Consider the following 18,592-nt stretch of genomic DNA (forward strand, 5'->3'; position numbering starts at 1 on the left):
TGAACAATTATTCTGAATGAGATTGAACTTTATTTGTTTTTTTCATTCAAGTCTATAGTATACAGGGTGAGTCACCTAACGTTGTCACCCAGGGTTGCCATATTTTTAAAGATACGTCAAATGTCTGAGGGACAAAGTTGAAGTGGGGCTCACATGATACCAAAGAAAAATTAAAAAATACTTTGCCATGATAAGATATAATACGTAAAATGTAATATACATGTGTCGCTCCATTATGTAATCATTAGTAAAATTAATCGACAGAATGCAGAATGAGCAAAAAGATCAATTTTTTGAGGATTTTGACTTACACTAATTTCACATACAGTGACTCGAACAGATCGACAAAACGTATTTTTTCAATTTTCAATATAAGCTTACATAATAAAGTTGTAAAATGCAACTTTCAGTATTTTCTCTACAATTCCGATCTATTGCAATTTTTGAAAAAATTTCTTTTCACATCCTGTAGTAAACTAATTGCTCTAGCTTCCCAAAAAAGTTCAAATCGTGTAGTACAATACAATATTAAAAAAGTTACCGTCTTTTTTAGAGCGTCCGAATATCAATTCGGCTCACACTGTGTACACAGAAGTTCCAATTTTAATTTTACTTTTGTCAGGCACGGTGTGCACGTTACAATGTATAGAAAATCCGTGGTCTCTTCATAATCTAGCAATGTCCGCACCATTATTTCCCGGCTCGTTACTGCGCTATTAACATCGGAGGTTATTTACCAAATGTACATCAGACTATATGTCTATTAGCACTAGCGCGAACCTCGCAGCTGTGCCCCTATCCTCACTGCGTAGAGAATGTATGTATTGCCGGGCGGAACGTGTTCGCCAAATAAATTTCTCGCCCTCGCACAACTGTCTATTTATCTGTTTATTCTGCGCGATCTCTGTCTTTTCTCGTGTATGTATGCTACGCCTACTGCTTCTGTTCTATCCATTCTCACGTGGTACAACGGTGCTTGTTTGCCACTGGAAAATAGAACAGAACCGTGGCTGCTGGTAAACTGTGATTCCCACGAACCTCGAATTTACACAGGTATGTCGGTACATTCAGATAATGAGATACGAGTGCTCGGTTCCTGAGGAATAGGACACGACGAGCGTAAGTGCTCAATTATCTACACGGATCAATTTGTAACAGCGAGCGGATCAAGACTCGACCGAAACCACGATTATTAGGAAACGTCGCGTCGAGTTCACTGTGTCGAAAAATCTCTTGGTTCACGGTCCAATTATCAGCCAAGTGTCCGTTGGAAATTTGTTCCTCGAAAGTAGTCTCCGAAGTGCTCGCCAACAAACAGAATAGTTGTATATCACAGTGCCCGGATCTCGGTAAATCAAGCTCGAAGCTTTCGAGAAGCAATGTCAACGAAAAATGGATACTGTTGGAAAAATGGAATTTCTTTTTGATAATATCAGCATTTCTAGCATACCATTTTCTAAAGAAAGAAATTAAATGAATTACTGGGTTTATGTGATGCCCAACTTTTCAGTTCCGTTTACGTAAACATGTAGAGTGCCCCAAAAGTGTATTTCCTTGAAAGAAGTGATTTCTGAAGTTTTTTGAAACAACTTTTTTCTTCGCGAAAATCATCTACACCGCTTCGTTAAGATGTTACAGTAAATCTTCTATCGATGCAAAAGCCTCGGCGAGGTTCGTTTGCATCGATCGTAGAGGAACATTATTTTTTCAGCTTCAAAGGCCGAGCCGAACGTAGAGAAGGAGAGAAAGCGTGTAAAGAGCGTGCAAAGAGAGATCAGCGTGTAAAGAAGCGACTGCGACTCTCCGCGTCTATTTCTTTCCTATACGCTGTCCTTCCTTGCGCTCGAAACGTTCATCGTCAATTAAACCACTAAATACAGTTGAAATTATACCGTGTTTGGTATTATTTTAGTAAGACAAATGTCACAAATATATTGGTGAAAGTGTCATAAAAAAATAAGTAATAATAAAAAAGATTTTATATTGGTATTACATTGCGAGGACGCACGGGCCTTTGAACTCCGCGTCGCATTCGTAGATGGTTCAGATGACTACAGTGAAGGGGATACTTTTTTGCGTCTATCGTGTAGCATCTTTTTGCGTCGATAGAGGATTTACATTGGCTGAGTTGGGATCTGCCGCGGAGAACATTTTTGCAAAGGGAAAAGTTGCTTCAAGTGACTTTAGGAACAATCCCTTCCAAGCATTCGCAGAAGTTTGTTTATGTTATAAACTCACTATTCAGTGAAATAAGTTGTCAAGTCATAGCAACTTGATCGCGATTCGTTTTGGTGGAAGTTTTACCTATCCACCACCAGTAAAAGTAAGTGTGTCCTCATGAAAAACGTAAACTCGGTCATTATCTTGGGTTGAGGTGTATTTAAGCGAAGTTAGTATCCAAGCACATGCTCACCTAAAATAAAATCCACTAAAAAATCATGCTTTTTTAGCGATTCTTTACTTGACAGCTTAATCTTGATCGCCGAGCTAAAAGAAAAATTTTTAAGAGCTCCAAGTCTTTAAGAGTGCAATTAGTCTGAGCTGCAGTGTCGTCCCGTAATCGTCTTCCGTATTGGAATGTATAGGTTGTTTCAGTACGGGTTAAGTCGCCACCTTAATTGTCCCTGCCGCGCATGCGTCATTTTGTAAATAATTGCACATAATAATGAAGCATTGGCTCTGAGACTGTCCACGCAATAATGTCCCTGATTTGCCTGAAAAGTATATTCTGTGCTTCTGTCTATTGCATGTAATCGATGAAATCGTTTACCATTTCAGAATTTTCACATAGCGGTAGACAGTTTATTATTTTCTTTTTACCACGCTTATATTAGCTTGTTGTCGTTGTATGCGTCAAATTCGCGCCGGAAGCTCGGTCAGTGTGGTGTTCCGTTCATTCAGTTCCATTTCGGGCAATTTCAATATAAAAAAAAAACTTTTTAAAAACCACGCTTATATTAAAATGCACTAAAAAGGAGAAAATAATTTTTCTAGGCATTAGTGACTATAAATAAAAGCGTGGAGCGCCCACGAAGATCACGTCAATGTAGTTTAGCGCTCGACGCTTTTATTTATAGTCACTAACGCCTGAAAGAATTATTTTCTCCTTTTTAGTGCATTTTGATATAAGCGTGGTTTTTAAAAAGTATTTTTTATATATTTTTTTAGTTTTGTATTTGATAAAGAGGCAAAAAAATTTGTCGAAAATATCATTAATTGTCATACCATATTTATTTAATATGTACAGTATTATTTTTCATATTTATATGATTTGACCACCGGTCAAAATGACCGGTTCCAGATTTTCGATTTTACAATCATTGAAATTATAGAAATGATTTCATAAGAGAAATGGTTGTATAGATACGTTTAGTAGAGCACGTATTACAGGAGGAACCGCACAAACTCTAAATAAAATCAATATTGTTATTTTTATAAGGGAAAATGTGGAAAGATTTTTTATTTTACAATTATTGAAATTATAAAAATAATTTCGTAAGAAATGGTTGTATAGATATCTTTAGTAGAGCACGTATTACAATAGGAACCGCACAAAGTCTAAATAAAGTCAATCTTGTTATTTTTATAAGGGAAAATGTGTGTGTGTGTGTGTGTGTGTGTGTGTACCAGTTACTTCTAAGGATCGGTAGGTTTAGTGTTAATGTGCGCTTGAATAATTCGTCGAATAATCATATTCGCTATCTTGATCGAATATTTTCCACCGGGGGTAGCAGGTTCGCACATAATCGACTCGTGCCACTTATACATAACGAGATAGATACTCCGAACAGGTAGATGGAGAAGTCGGCCATTTCCGGTCGAGATTACTTCGTGCAACTTGATGATAAGGAGTCGGCTGGTCATAATGTCACGACGGTGCGAGTTGCTAATGGAATTGACTTCTTTACGTGCGTAGGAGAAAAAAGTTCTGCCTACGAAGTGCAAGAACAACGAATGGTTTGATCGGAGTTAAAACTTTGTCGCGCAAAAACGCATCGATCCCGGTTGCAAACTACTTCACCAATTAAGTACTGAAAGTTGCATTTTCGCAGCGAGTTTTCTTTTCTTCTAATTGTCGCGCGTTGCACGAAACCGTCGTGTTAGAGCAACGAACAAATCAGATGTAATTAAAATATCGTTCAATACTACACGTTTCGATAATCGACAAAGTTTTCGCCATCAGTTCTTGAAAATAGTAAACGCAAGCGAAATTTTTTATTTTGTATAATTGATTTTGCAATATTATTTTTTGAAATATTTATATTGATATTTATATTGATTTTGAAATATTTAATTTTCAAGATAAGTTGAAAGTGTCCAAGAAAATTACTGTTCCCCGGATATCTCATTAGCTTTGAGTTTTGTTTACCACAATCTAATTCAGAAGGTTCTAACAAAAATTAAGGAATCATCTTTTTCTCGTAGCCTGTATACATTTCTCATTTCTCGCTGTTCGAGAAATTATTGAAATTCTGTCGACTACGTTAATTTAAACTTGTTACTGCGCGCTGAAGATTTCAAGCTGCGATCGCCAACACCCGGAGATCTCATGTTAATTAACAAGTTTCAAACAGAGACAATTATCTTGCCTGGAAACTTCCCTCGCAGCGAAGTTCCCGTGTAAAATTTGCTGATTTAGGCCGGTGCTTATGCAGCAGACGTGTTTACTGCCAGCATGCTAATTAAATAAGTAATGGATTTTCAATTGATGACGAATTATGCGCGGAAACTTTTCTAATCGAATAATAATCAGCGAGTGAGATGAGTATTTCAGATTTTTCATATTAAAATATGCCGTCATATATTCAATTAAATTCAAGCGCTCAGTTTTCTCAAATACTTTTGGAAAAAATTTTAAATTTAATTTGAAATAACTCTTGATATGTGTATGTTACTTTTTTTTTTGAAGTTGCACAACACTTTGATGTGAAACAACGACGTGTACCAGTTGTTTTCGCGTCAACAATTTTTAATAGATAGGTTTTAAAAAGTATATTCGCATGCACACAACATTATTGATTTTTATTATTCCCTCGTGATCGTTGACGAAAGGAAACATGAATAAATTTACAATTCATATTTCGCATGTAAAAATGTGCAGTCTATTTGTTGTTAACGTATTTCGATCACAATTGTTCCTCCGGGTATTAATAAACTTGCCATCGAATTTCACCTTTCAAATTAATCGATGTGCGCAGATACATTGTGTTTTACAACATGACTTGATAGATCAAAGTGAGTGATATGCGATATTAAATTTTCTGCATATCCCATATCTGTCATTATTTCCGGATTTATCGGTGACTGTAAATGGCAATTCTCGTGATGTTACGTACTCCATTAAGGACATTCATCAATTATCTATTTGCGTTGAGTTCGCGTAAAATCCATTACGAATGAATAATTCTTTATATTCTACTTTACAAACTATCCGTGAATAAACACAATTTTATTTTGAAGAAATGCAGGAGAAATGTCCTCGACAGAAAGCATCCGAGGGAGAGTTTTAATATAGTATTTTGCTATCGAGGAAAGAGGTGTTTAGGGTGTGTTCTGCGTGGTCTCCTGGGTAGTTGAACTGTGTACAGAGTACCTTAGCTGTATTGTTGGGATGATTTGATATTCTAGTATTATATTTCCCCCTGAAGCGTGTTATCTCTTCTGTTGCTGATGGAATTTCTAAGTCCTTTCTGAGTTGGCCGTTCCGCATGTACCATGGTACGTTAACTACAGTTCTTAATACTGTGGACTGTAGTGTTTCTAGCTTAGCACTGTGACTTTTTGCTGCCACAACCCGTGAGCCACTGTGATACACTTTAAGAATACTATAGATACTAACTTAGGATTTCACAAAGATTCTCTGAAAACGTACAAAAATGCCTGGAGTCGATTTTTCACAAAAAAAAAAGAAAAATTCCCTTTTAATTTAAAATTAGTTAAGTGTTGATCTCATCTGCCCAACAGCAGAGGTTGAAGCATTTAAAAAGAAGGGTACGGTAAGGGAGCCTGATATTGCCTGAAATCCTGCAATATTATTGTCAAAGAGTCAGCTGATAAAGGAACTTGTCGTGCCTAATGAAATTGGCCCGTGCCAGAAGAAAAAAAAACCCACGCTCTCTCTTTCCTGTTTTATCCGCGTTGTTCGTCGTGTCCCCTTAGCAGAAGGAATCCCGGGGCTGCCTGTCGTGCTTCAAAAGCGTCCCCTTGAATTGTTTCGCAAACATCGCTGACTCTCTCCTCCGCCCTCGTGACATTCACGACATTTTTGTGCGAGGAAATTTTTCGAGAGAGGGTCGAATGAAGCCGGCCACCTGTCGTGCCTTCACTTTCGTCTGTCGATCAATTCTGCCGTTCGGGGCGAACGAAATAAGGTCGAGAGGACGAAGCCGGCCGAAATTCCGTGCTTCACGGATTGAACTTTTCTCGCGCGTTTCGGAAAGTTCGGTGTCTGTGATCTGTCAAAGTCCGACTTCTCTTCCCGCGACAAAATTATATATGAAGTATACACGGGAACGCGAACAAAATGTCGGAACGACAAGTTCAGAATGAATATTTCTGATCTTCGGGCGTGGTCACAATCCTAATCTAACTGGAAGTATGATGCCTCCTCGTGCAGAAGTAAATCGAAACTACAGGATCTGATTGAAATCGTACCGGAAAAAGAAACGCTCCCTCGTGCAGAAGCAAGCAGAAAATGTAGGGCGAAGCTTCTCCCACTGATTTTCCGAAAAATAGAAGTTTTAATCCGGCTCTTGAAGCAGATTGAACGAGAGAGAGAGAGAGTTGATTTGACTAATTATTTTCCATCCTGAATTAATTGTGCGAAATCGTTCGATTTTTATAGCTTCAAGATTCATTTCATAAATGAATGAAGTAATGTTAATATTCATACGCAAATGTGGTCACGCGTTTTCTAAAAAAATATTAATTCTTGCATGTTTGATAGTTCTCCTGGAATTGGGCCAATTTCGAGTACATGGTTGTTACAGCAATGAGTAATCTCATGCATAATTATCCTTCCATTCGAGTATTACCATGTTCTTCCACACTTCGAGAAATTTCAGAAAGCTTCGGACGAGTTGCGTTTTATTCATGAGTCCGGTGCTTTCTAAATCCTTGCTCAAATTGCAGCTTATCGCACTCGAGTCGAAGTAGTTGGTTCCGACGAACCTTGAATTAGTTACATTAAAAGCCATTACTTAATTGCATCCCTTCGCTTTGCACCGAAATACCGAAGTAACGCCTCTCGTACTGTTCAATTGGTTTCTTTATTCCGTGTACACAGATGTTGCGTACGCCGCATACACTCCAATTTGAAATTCCATTGGTTATATTGTATAGTAGAAAGCGAGGCGAGTAAGATCTGGAGAAAATTGTTTCTGTTCATGGGTGCAGAAAAATTGCACCTGGCTGGGCCGTCTATAATTTATATTTTTTCTTCGGCGTCGCGCGGCGAGGTGTAACGGTTAATATTAAAATTTTTTGTTCTCCTAGACGCACAGTTCTTTTTTTAAAATTTGTTTTCTAATATTGCATTGTCATCCAGTTCTGAGCTATGGTTAAAGTTTCAAGTCTCTAGCTCATCGGAAAGTGGTTTAAAATTCGATTATAACATTTGACGCACACAAAAACAACTCGGCAAGCTAATATAAGCGTGGTAAAAATTAAGAACGCAAGTCACGGTACTATTTGCGAAAAAAATGACGCCAAAATGTAATGAGCACGAGGGATATGAAAAGGGTAACGTCTCAGAGGGCTGATGACTTAAAAAATTCAAGCGAGTAATCGATAAGTCTACCAGTTCGCGAGGACTCGCAAATAGCTGAAGCAAACTTTGAGCCCCCGACGTAGTTAGTTGACCGAACTGTTACATAATACACGCAATCTGAAAAGCATTGATCGTGAATTGTGTATAAGAGACGAGATGAAATTATTCTATACGTTCCACTTTTAATATTTTCAACGTTCGTATCAGTTCGTGCGCAATTTAACGACGAGAGACAAGGTTTTGTCTCGATGGATGAATTTCATTTCGCTGATAATGAAAAACCTATAAGAGCCACTGTTGTTCGAGTAAATAATCGAATTTTCGAGTAGCAGCATTAATTATCGACATTTGCCTCGAGTGATCAAATAATCTGGGGCTGAGCATTTCCAAGTAAATTATTAGAAATTTAATAAGAAGCGGCTAGTTGGAAGTAACTATATAAATTATTTAATCATTTCGGAAAAACTATCGAGATAAATCAGTCTTGTCAAGACTCGTTTCAGATTAAGTCTATTTCTAATCGATCGAATAGCACTAACGTTTTTTCCTAAGCTAAAGAAGAATTAATGATGCGTGCACGTAGAAAATTGATGACTCATCGATTGCACAATCCATTAAAGGATAATAGACACCGATACTGGAGGGTTCGCATGCTGGCTTAGGCAAAATAGGATTCCACAGAGATTAACGCCTTAAATGCAATCTCTTCAATGTGTTTATACGGATTAAAAGATTGATTTCTGCAATCGAATTAATTTGCGATACGATTACCTCTGAGCATCTGAAATTTCGATAATAAATTACATTAATCAGTTTGGATATGCATTTAATTTCCAAATGAGAACCATATTATACACGTTTCTTGTTTAAAGAATATTAAATAAACAACCAGAAAATTATTTACCTTGAAAGACGTCTATATGTTTAATTTAACATTATACTGTAATCTGAAGCCATTCCGAAGCATTTTTATTGATACGATGATAATGTAATATTAGACTTATTACTTTACATATTATGAATAAATAAATTAAAATATCTAAGAATGGCGGTAGGACGTACAGGAAGTAAAAAAATGTAGAAAATTGGCAATGCAATTAATAATGGCGCGCTCACAAAATTCGTAATAGTGAATCATAGAAGAATGCGACGTTCTTATCGGGATGATAGGAGCACTCTATCTGGAATTAGATTCGGGGGAGTAAAAGCTTTGGATCTGCCCTTAAAATCATTGCCGGTCGCATTTGTTTACCATTCCCTGTTGTGTGATATATTTCTAAAACTCGCAGCAGGATGCGATCCTTGCCGGAAACGAGCTCCCCGGGCAATTATTGCTGAGGATATCGCAAAATGAGGGAACGATGGGAATCGGAAGGGATGGGGGACGATCAAATGCTACTTTCATCGATAGCTTTCTGAAACTCTCCTAAAGGCAATTATTACATCGGAATCTTGTTATCCCTACTCGATAAAATACTTGCGAGAAAAAGTTGCTAGCAGACAGAGGCCGTCTCACTTACTTGCAACATCTCTCGATTTCCGGAACACAATGGAACAAGAATTTCTATACAGTATTATACATCAGTAAAATAAGTCTCAAAACAAAGTCTTAAAACAGAATAACTTTTTTACAATTATACCAAATGACCTGATGTTTTGTAAGCAATTAGAAACATTGGTTTACTGAATGATGTGCAAAAAATATTTTCTAAAAATTGCAATTTAGAAGGTTGCATGCAAAAATAAAAAAGGCACTTTCTAAAACTTTTTTATTTGGGCACTTAATAAAAAAATTTAAAATATATGTTTGGTAGATCTGTAGTAGTTACATACCTGCTGAAAATTTCATTGAAATCGATTGACATGCACACGAGCTACAAGTGGTTAAACATGGTGAATGAAAACACGACTTTTGATCAGTTTCTGCTTAAAATCCACAGAATCGTACATCTTTCGTCAACCGATAGGGACCCAAATAAAAAAGTTTTAAAAAATGCTTTTTTTTATTTTTGCATGTAATCTGATCAATTGTAATGTTTGGAAAATCTTGATTGAACATCATTTAGTAAACCAATGCTTCTAATTGCTTACAAATAATCAGATCGTTTGGTACAATTATAAAGAAGTTATTCTGTTTTAAAGGGTGTACGGAGACTTTATTTTACTGACAATGAGTGTACGTACACCTTGTGGTCCGGATCGGTCATAGACATTTGTGGAAGTGACATAATAGCGTATGGAAGTAATTGGGGAAACTTTTAATGAAGTCGACGCCGTTAAAGTTCGGTCAGAGTGTTCAAGTATTCCGAAGTCGATAATAAACAAATTACATTTCGTCGTTCGTTTCGGTTCCCGGCTTGACTAGTTCGTAGTTTCCCGGTCCCCGCGGGATTACGCTTCCTGTTCCCGTTAATGAAAACTCGAGGAGTACGTATTTTTTTTCGCTTGATCACCATATTTTATAGGGTGTAACGAAACTCGTTAAACTTTGCTTCGAACTGCCGACAGTTGTTCGATTCTGTTTGGCGAAGGAGGCAACCCATTCAAGAACCTGCAACCTACTTTTTTACATACGGAATACCAAAAAAGAATGGAAAATAAAAAACATTCCTATTTACATTGACATTGTACTCGATACGCAGCCTTTTGTACTGTGCTCGCTGCCTCTACCCTCAGTCCCTCTTTGTCGTTTACGCGTTGTCCTTCGCTAGGTTCGCAAATGTTAAATTGAACGTAGTATTTACAGTGTTCCCGCGATTGATGTGACTTTCGGGTACGCGGATGATGTGACTTTTTTATCCCCACTACTAGGGGGTTCCCCCTTGGGCGGTCGATCGCGCTACAAAGAAATTAAGGTATCAGGGTGTTTAAATTGGGTTTTTTATGATACTCGATGTATCACTCTCAGGTATGGAATAGTATTAGTACAATACAACAGTTTCCCGCTTAGCAGCGTTGTTTACCTAGGATTGTCGTTTACACTTGGAAAAGTTATCCAAGAAATCTATGTTCGGCACATGTAAAAAGACGTAGTACCATTTCGTTTCCTGAGACCCGATACCTCCGAGGTTCTCACAACAATCGCGGGAACACTGTACCTCTACGCTTTCTGAGCCTCCATCACCTCGAGGTAGTATCACTATGCGAGGGAAGCCTCGTAAAAGAAAAGTGAATGCTTTAAATCAACGGTGCTGACGCCTACAACGAAGCATGGTGGAGGATCAGTATGCGTTTGGGGTTGTTTTTCTGTAAATGGTGTTGACAATTTACATTTTATATATATATAGAATATTTTTATATTTTTATAGAATACATTTTTTTCATATAAATATTTTGCAACAGAATTCACAAGATTCAATAATAAAAATGAACATCCACGGTGATTATATCTTCCAGCAAAATTACGACATATTTCAGTGAGACTGATATTCATTTGTTACCATGGCCCCCTCAAAAAAAGTCCCGATTTGTATTTAATTGATCACCTGTGGGATCACTTAGATCGAAGTTAAACAAGCACTGGAATAGCATTGACGAAAATGTTATAAATAAATTGTTCGAAAGTATGCTTAGAAGACTTGAAGAGGTCATAGAAAACAAAGGGTATCAAACTTCACATTAATTATGTCGTTTTATTGTTAAGAATACACTCGATTACTATTTTCCAATGTTGTCAACGTACTTTTCCCAAACGATAAAAAAGTTATTTAATATTTTCTGTCATTATTATAAACTTTATGTCATCTTTGGTGCTACGCGTACTAGTTTGTACTACATTAAATAACATACATGATATATATTTGCGATTAATTCCTAAATTATTTATTTGAAATAGAAAATACGCATTTTTGAGACGAGTCAACATACTTTCCGCAGCGACTGTATGTTGTTCCCGATTTATTAAAATTGTTGAAAATAGAAAGAAAGTTTTATATATGGCTTCTGTGTCTTGCAATGGATGAAGACAATTATTATTTTGCATAAAGATTCGCAGTCTAGCTATAACTGTACTGTATCGTTCTATCCAAGCCTGTTTCTTTCCACTTTGTTAGATTTTCCTTCAGGATGCACCAGCCCCGGTTGAATTCTTCTCATTGCTAGGCTTTCGTAAACGAGCTGGCCGTCGACTTCGCGCAACAATTTCGCAACCGGGCCGGATTCCACGAGCCTGTCACGATCTCGGCTTGCGGTACGTCGACACCCCTGACAACACTCCACCCCCAGCGATTAATTAACCGTTTTAATCAATCGATACCGCTTCAAGAACGTAGACACTGTTGCTGCTTCCTAATGATATTGGTTCCCTGCTGTTTTCTAAGCCTGACAAATGGTCCTGGACTGACGTTCATGCTAAGACCGGGCGATCCTTAAACTCTGACTCATTTTCATAGAACGGGTCACGATTCTGCGGGTTAGCCTGCGAATGTTCTCGAATAGAAACGGATCTTTCATCTATAGACAAACTTTCCAAACCAGGTTGTCGAGCTAAATCCATAAAAATTGTTCGATAATATTCCTCTGTAAAATCAAAGATATTTATGTCAGGAAAGACTGGTATGTAGACTGCGAATTTTCATATAAAATAAAAATGGTCTGCATCATTTGCAAAAGACAGGAGCGAGATGGACATTTAATTCTTACTTTAATAATTTTAACAAGCTGAAAACACTAGATTGGTATTATTAGATCATTGTAACTTTTCCACTGTTTTAAATGGCACCTACTCATTTTTCAGTCTATCTGTCTTCTTTTTCTTTCAGCGTCAGTTGTTAGTTTTTCGCGTGCCTCGCCGGGAAATTGGTATATGCTTCATGTATAATTGAAGTTGCATATGTATTTGTCGAATCAATAAATTCTTGCAATCGTGGTGAGACTGCAGTTCTCTATCGCGTAGTCGATTAAACGCATTTCACCTAGATCAAGCTGAAGCGTATCGGAATAAAGGGTGGACAGCGTTCAGTAGAATATCGTGAATCTTTTTTAATCTATTTGAGCACGTCAATCCGTCTTTTGAAAATAGCATCGCAGCTGCGAATTGAAAGGTACACAGCGAATCAGCCGTAGAAAAATCGGAAAAGTGTAACTCCGTCGACCGATTTGATTATTTCGTATCGCTTCGATCGGAATCGGAATTATTCGCACGATTTTACTGAACACCGAATACTGAATGAATTTACTGAATGATTTACTGAATTTTACTTGGATAGTACGGGAAATACGTTTAATTCCCAGGCAGGGAATTATTGTTTCATAATTAGCAGTTTTACGTAACATTGCAATGCCCAGTTTGCATGCGATAATTAATCTGTTAAGTGAAATTAAATTGCAAGAGGAGGAGCGCAATTTTAATTAACCGGTCGAAAATAGGCGCAAAAATTCATTAAACGTGTATATATATATATTATTCATTGTCGTCCAATATGATGATTCCAGGACTGCGTGCTAACAAGAAAGGAATATATTAGGTTGCAAAGGTTTAATGAAACTGATATACCTAAATAGAACATACATAATTCATACAATTACACGCTCCACGATATTATTATACTATGTCATTAATCAGGTGCCCTGATCTCGTTCCTTTGTTGACGGTGTATATCCATATCAGTTTCGGTTTGTTGACCGGATCGTGAATTTTACTGTAATTTCTTTTTTGAATAAGGTGGAGTGGGCTAAGTGCGCCCCAGTTTTTGCGAAGTTGGACTTTAAATTGATGTATTTCCAGTCTGGTGTGTAAAAACTTAACGCTCTTCGTATCAAACTCTTGCCACAGTTATTATTGATAAATTAGTATTATGTAGGATTTTAATTTTTCTTGAAAACTATCATTTCGATAGGATATTGTACAAAGTATCAACTACTACCATTTTCGGGACGAGTGCGTCTCTGAGAGTTAAAAATGCTTTCAAACCTTGTTTCAAGTGCTACGGGGTAAGAAAAGAATGATTAACAAGCTTGCAATAAAATGCTTCTTATTGCATTAAATTATATATTGTTTAGTTATATAGCTATCCATTTTTAAACAAACATGTACTTTTATGCTGAGATATGAAGGGGATACAGTAGTAATATTTACGGGGCAAGTGCAAGTGTTTTACTGAATAAATTATGAAAAGCACAATAAAAACGGTTTATTTAATGTAAACCTACATCAGTATTGTTGACGACCTTACCCCACTCAACCTTAATGCCCAGCCTAAGAGCCAGAGGTCGGAGCACCGACAAGCATAAAATTTATTCTGTTTTCGGAGTGAACTCACGGTAGTAATGGTCTGTAACGACGAACAGCGAAGCGTTACAACGGACATTACACGAAACTGCAATGGATCCGTCTTATTGTTAGTTCGATCAATGTTCAGTCGCTTCGCCATGATTATACCAATGTTTCTCGAAACCGCAATAGAGAACTGAGGTGGGACAGAGTTCCATTCGGCTAAACCTTCCTTAAGCACACCACGACCCATCTAACTAACCACAAACCCCAAAATGCCTCCATAGGTTTTAATGTGAACTTGGCCGAAGGTTACAATGTAATGGATGTGAAAGTGTCCTTTAATTATTGTCAAACCTTCCTGTTGAACAGGTTCTAGCAGGGGTGTTATTGGGAGCTGAAAATAAGTCAGCTGTGCGACGGCATTCTTCTCTTCAGCTCCCGCTAACACGAAGTGGATGTTTCTCGTTCAGCTCTAACGAAGTCGTTCTGTTTTCCAGATGATGTGGACGCAACGTGAAAGCGATTCCCGTCTCTCGAGCAAAGAGAAAACGATTTAAGGGAGCGGTCGAGGGACGATGACTTAAGATCCCACAGGGGGCCGACGACGATCAACAGGAGAAAGAAGTAACAAAATTGCAAATGGCTCTGAGGCAGAATCGATACCGTGACGCAAAGAACCGTGAAAGTTCTCGAGGTCGAGGTGCTTTCCTCCCCGTCTCAACGAGCCAATTCGTCGTGTTACTTCGAGATCGATGCGTGTAAAGTTCGCACGAACTGGAAGCCTCGAAGTTGTCCCCTCGCAGCGGCTCGAGGATAAGAGAAAAAGGGAACGATAGAGCGATTGCTCGCACTCGCGCACGCGATAATCACGTTTAGATCAGATCGAACAGCGGATTACGTAGTGATCATCAACACACCACTCGCACGTACACACACATTGACAATGAGCTTCTTGAACTCGCTGCAACAGATGGTGAGCGACAGCGTCGCTAGCTTGGGCCTCAGCCCGAAACGGTTCTCGTTCAACCGAGAGGACTCGGCCTCCAGCGCGACCGGAAGAAGCGGCTCCACCGGAAGTGTCACCGGGACAACGAACTCGAACTCCACCGCGCAACAATCGACTCCTCATGGTTATCCCAAGGTACATCTTTTCTACAAAGCCAATTTATTGAGACGTCGTAGGGGAAGTTCCCCTAGTGTCCCTTCAGTATCTCTTAAATTCTCTAGTCCAGGGGTCGGCAAACTTCTTTTGAAAAGGGCCAGAACGTAAAATTTTTAGGCTAGGGGGCCGGGTAGCAAGCTCAAAGATATTTAGGTAATTCTACTCTATATAGAGCAACGAAAAAAAACCTGTTCAAAATGTTTTTTATTTATTTTTTTCGTGTTCATTAACCTCACGGGCCTGATTAAAAACAGTGGGCCGTAGTTTGCTGGCCCCTGCTCTAGTGTATTTACTAGAGGTGTGCGAAACCGTATCTTGAAACTTTCGGGATTTCCGAGAATGTTCGAGTTCCCCGAAAACCGTATTCCGTACAGCGTACAGTATTCGAAATCCCGCAAGAATTCACGGGAAACCCGACCACATTTTCGGAATCCCGTCCCGACCTGATACGAGTCTTCCCATCCCAAGCATCGGGTTTCGGGAATTCCCGGATCTCGCACACTTCTAGTATTTACGAAAAATACTTCTGTGAAGCGGTTCCCATTACCTTTAGATTCCAAAGGAGACAATAAAGTCCTGAGCTTCGGCAATATTCAGTATCTCGGAGAGCGCGCGAGTAACTTCATCTATCCGTGTTTACTTGAACCATGTGACGCGACGTCATAAAACGCAATGCTCGTGGGAACTGAAACCGAGAATCCGCCTTAATCCCTTCGGATAGGAACTTCCTCGGGCAGGAACTTCCTCCTATAGGAAGGTAATTATACAGAAGTTGATGGGTCTGTTTACTATTTCAGGTTGTGCCACCTCCAGGCACTACGCCGTCCACCCATGGACGCTCATTGTCGACGCGTAGACGAACCCTTGAGAGCACTTCCTCTTCAGGACTGACGGTGCATCCCGCGACAGGAAGTGCATCGGGCAGCACGTCGCCGCGTAGAGTAGGTTCTTTTCGGAGGGGTACCGGTTCCTCCGATCGACCGCCTTTGATGTTCTGTCGAAGGAGACCCTCTTGGCCGGAAGTCGACGTACAGGCTACTTCTAGGTAAGACTTCCTCTATGTACCCGGGCGAATTATTACACGGTAGAATGCCGGGACTTCGACTTGAAACGACTAATCCTAGGAACGAGCCGTTGGAAACAGTAGTACTCATACTGGTAACAAAGAAAATATGGGACCATTAAATACTATGGAAGTTGTAAAGTTCCTTGGGAGAAGGGAGTATTACTACTATTAGTTCGAATATGAGAGGCTCTACTATAACGACTTAGTAAATTCAATGAGACCATCAGCAGAAGCTGCCTTTATGATACTGACTTAACAAGGATCTTCGCGTACTGTACATTATTTTGAATATTTTGAAAATTGATGGAGAAAGGAATCTAATTTAAATATAGAATGGTCCGCGCGACGCACTGAAGTGTCATTTTTCTTTTAAGGTGGAGTGGGATAAGTGCGCCCTAGTTTTTGCAAAGTTGGACTTTAAACTGATGTATGTATTTTCAGTCTGGTATATGTGAAAACTTAACGCTCTTGGTATCAAACTCTTGCAACAGTTATTACTGATGAATTAGTGTTATGTAGGATTCTAATATTACTTGAAAATTATCATTTTGCTAGGATATTGTACAAAGTGTCAACTACTACGCACTTGCCCCGAAAATGCGGCAAGTCCGTCTCTGAGAGTTAAAAATGCTTTCGAACCTTGTTTCAAGTGCTACGGGGCAAGAAAAGAATGATTAACAAATCTGCTATAAAATGCTTCTTATTGCATTAAATTCTATTGTTTAGTTTTACAGTCATCCATTTTTAAACAAACAGGTACTTTAAGTACTTTTATGCTGAAATATGAAAGGGGATACAGTGATATAAAACAAAGTTTTAGTTTTTTCTTACGTAGTTGCGAACCATGTTCTGGCTAAAAAACGTAAAAAAAAAAAAACAAATTATCTGCTTACCCTTCATTAAGAATTATGGTACAAAAAATAGACTGACATAGTGAAACATGAACTGCTTAGTATTCACTTGCCCGGTGTAGTAATATTTACGGGGCGAGAGCATCTTATTGTTAGTCTTTTTCTCAATAAATTAAAAAAAATACAATAAATAGGTTTATTTTATGTATACCTACATCAATATTTGTTGTAATTACCTAAAATAACAACACAGAATATATTAATAACTTGTGAACTATTGCACGTTCAGGGTAACCTCAAAGTTGTACGTGTACCTCGCACGTGACTGTTTGCCATTGGTTGATTTAAGCGAGGAAAACACCTTTATTCTTAGGCGATATCTATGTCGAATAGTTCATACTAACTTATACTACATTAATAAATACAAGCTAGAGAAATTTCATCCGTATTATAATAAAAATAACCAATTAACGCACTTGCCCCGTTGACGCACTTACCCCACTCCACCTTACCACTGTATTTGAATCTCAAGCGAACTTCTAGTTATACCCTCGTTTGGTATATTTCTCCGACATATCGTTAGCTTTCTGCCACGTAATATTGCTTTCGTACAGTCGCACCGTTTGAGACTAGCAACTTGATTATAGACGACAGTGGATGCCGTCTTGCGATGGTCTCATTGATTGGTGTCCCAGTTCTATATTACTTCCCCCTCGATGATCATTAATCGTGTTCCTGTCATCATTCAGAAGACTAGGTAGATAGTACGAGAACAATGATATAATTATAAGGGAATGAATGACCTGAAATTATAGGCGCATAGAACGTTACTTGCGCTGAATGGCCAACTTTTAATTATCTTTTTATGAAAAGAAACTTATGGTAATGATTACTCTTAAGGTAATAAGCAATTCGAATTTGCCTCAATTAATCTCGAGCAATGTTTGCGAAAAGCAAGTGCTTCCCTGCTCCGAACTACACATTGATAGTTTAATCTGTTTGTCGCCAAGTTTCACTAAGCTCTCCAATTAACCATACTAATCCCGTTTATCTAAGGTCACTTTAATTAACTGGCAGCAGTATCATAGCATTTAAAATGTACAGTCGAGGTGTTTGCAGCTTGAAATGTTATTCGTTATTACCATTTACGAATTTGTTTGATTCGAACTCGAGTTCCACGGAAGCTCACTGCGAAAATAAAAATAATGGAAAAATGTGGAAAACGTATGACACGTTACTAATGGCGACAGGTGTTTATGCTTCGTTACTGTGAGTTACTTTACACGTACACAATATTAAACAATAGAAGAGCGTATTCCCACCGTTGTTTTCACTTTATATCCTTGAGATCTATTATTTTTCATTTATTTCTCTATCAATTGTATTCCGTTCATCCGAGTTACAACTTTTCCATAAAATCACTTTTCATTTATTTAATTGTATCGCCTTTTTTTATTTTCTTAAAGGAAAAAGTTACTTCAAGGAAATACATTTTTGGGACACCCTGTACAGCTTCGAGTTCGATTAGATT

At 38.2% G+C, this 18,592-nt stretch overlaps 1 protein-coding gene across 4 annotated transcripts in view; it reads left to right on the top strand.

Moving 5' to 3' along the window:
- Unc-13-4a (BAI1 associated protein 3) overlaps window positions 1–18,592 on the top strand; it is a 132,603-nt gene that overhangs the window by 37,091 nt on the left and 76,920 nt on the right. For 3 of the 4 annotated variants that reach the window (XM_076443287.1, XM_076443284.1, XM_076443286.1), the window contains exons 2-3: window positions 14,480–15,123; window positions 15,942–16,189. In XM_076443287.1, the coding sequence (XP_076299402.1) occupies window positions 14,926–15,123; window positions 15,942–16,189 (446 nt within the window). In that variant the 5' untranslated portion in view covers window positions 14,480–14,925. Of the gene's footprint in view, window positions 1–11,938; window positions 11,958–14,479; window positions 15,124–15,941; window positions 16,190–18,592 lie in introns of those variants that run through there. The other variant, XM_076443285.1, reaches the window with a different exon arrangement.

The sequence above is a fragment of the Lasioglossum baleicum genome, chromosome 18 (assembly GCF_051020765.1).
Source record: "Lasioglossum baleicum chromosome 18, iyLasBale1, whole genome shotgun sequence".
Lineage (NCBI taxonomy): Eukaryota > Metazoa > Arthropoda > Insecta > Hymenoptera > Halictidae > Lasioglossum > Lasioglossum baleicum.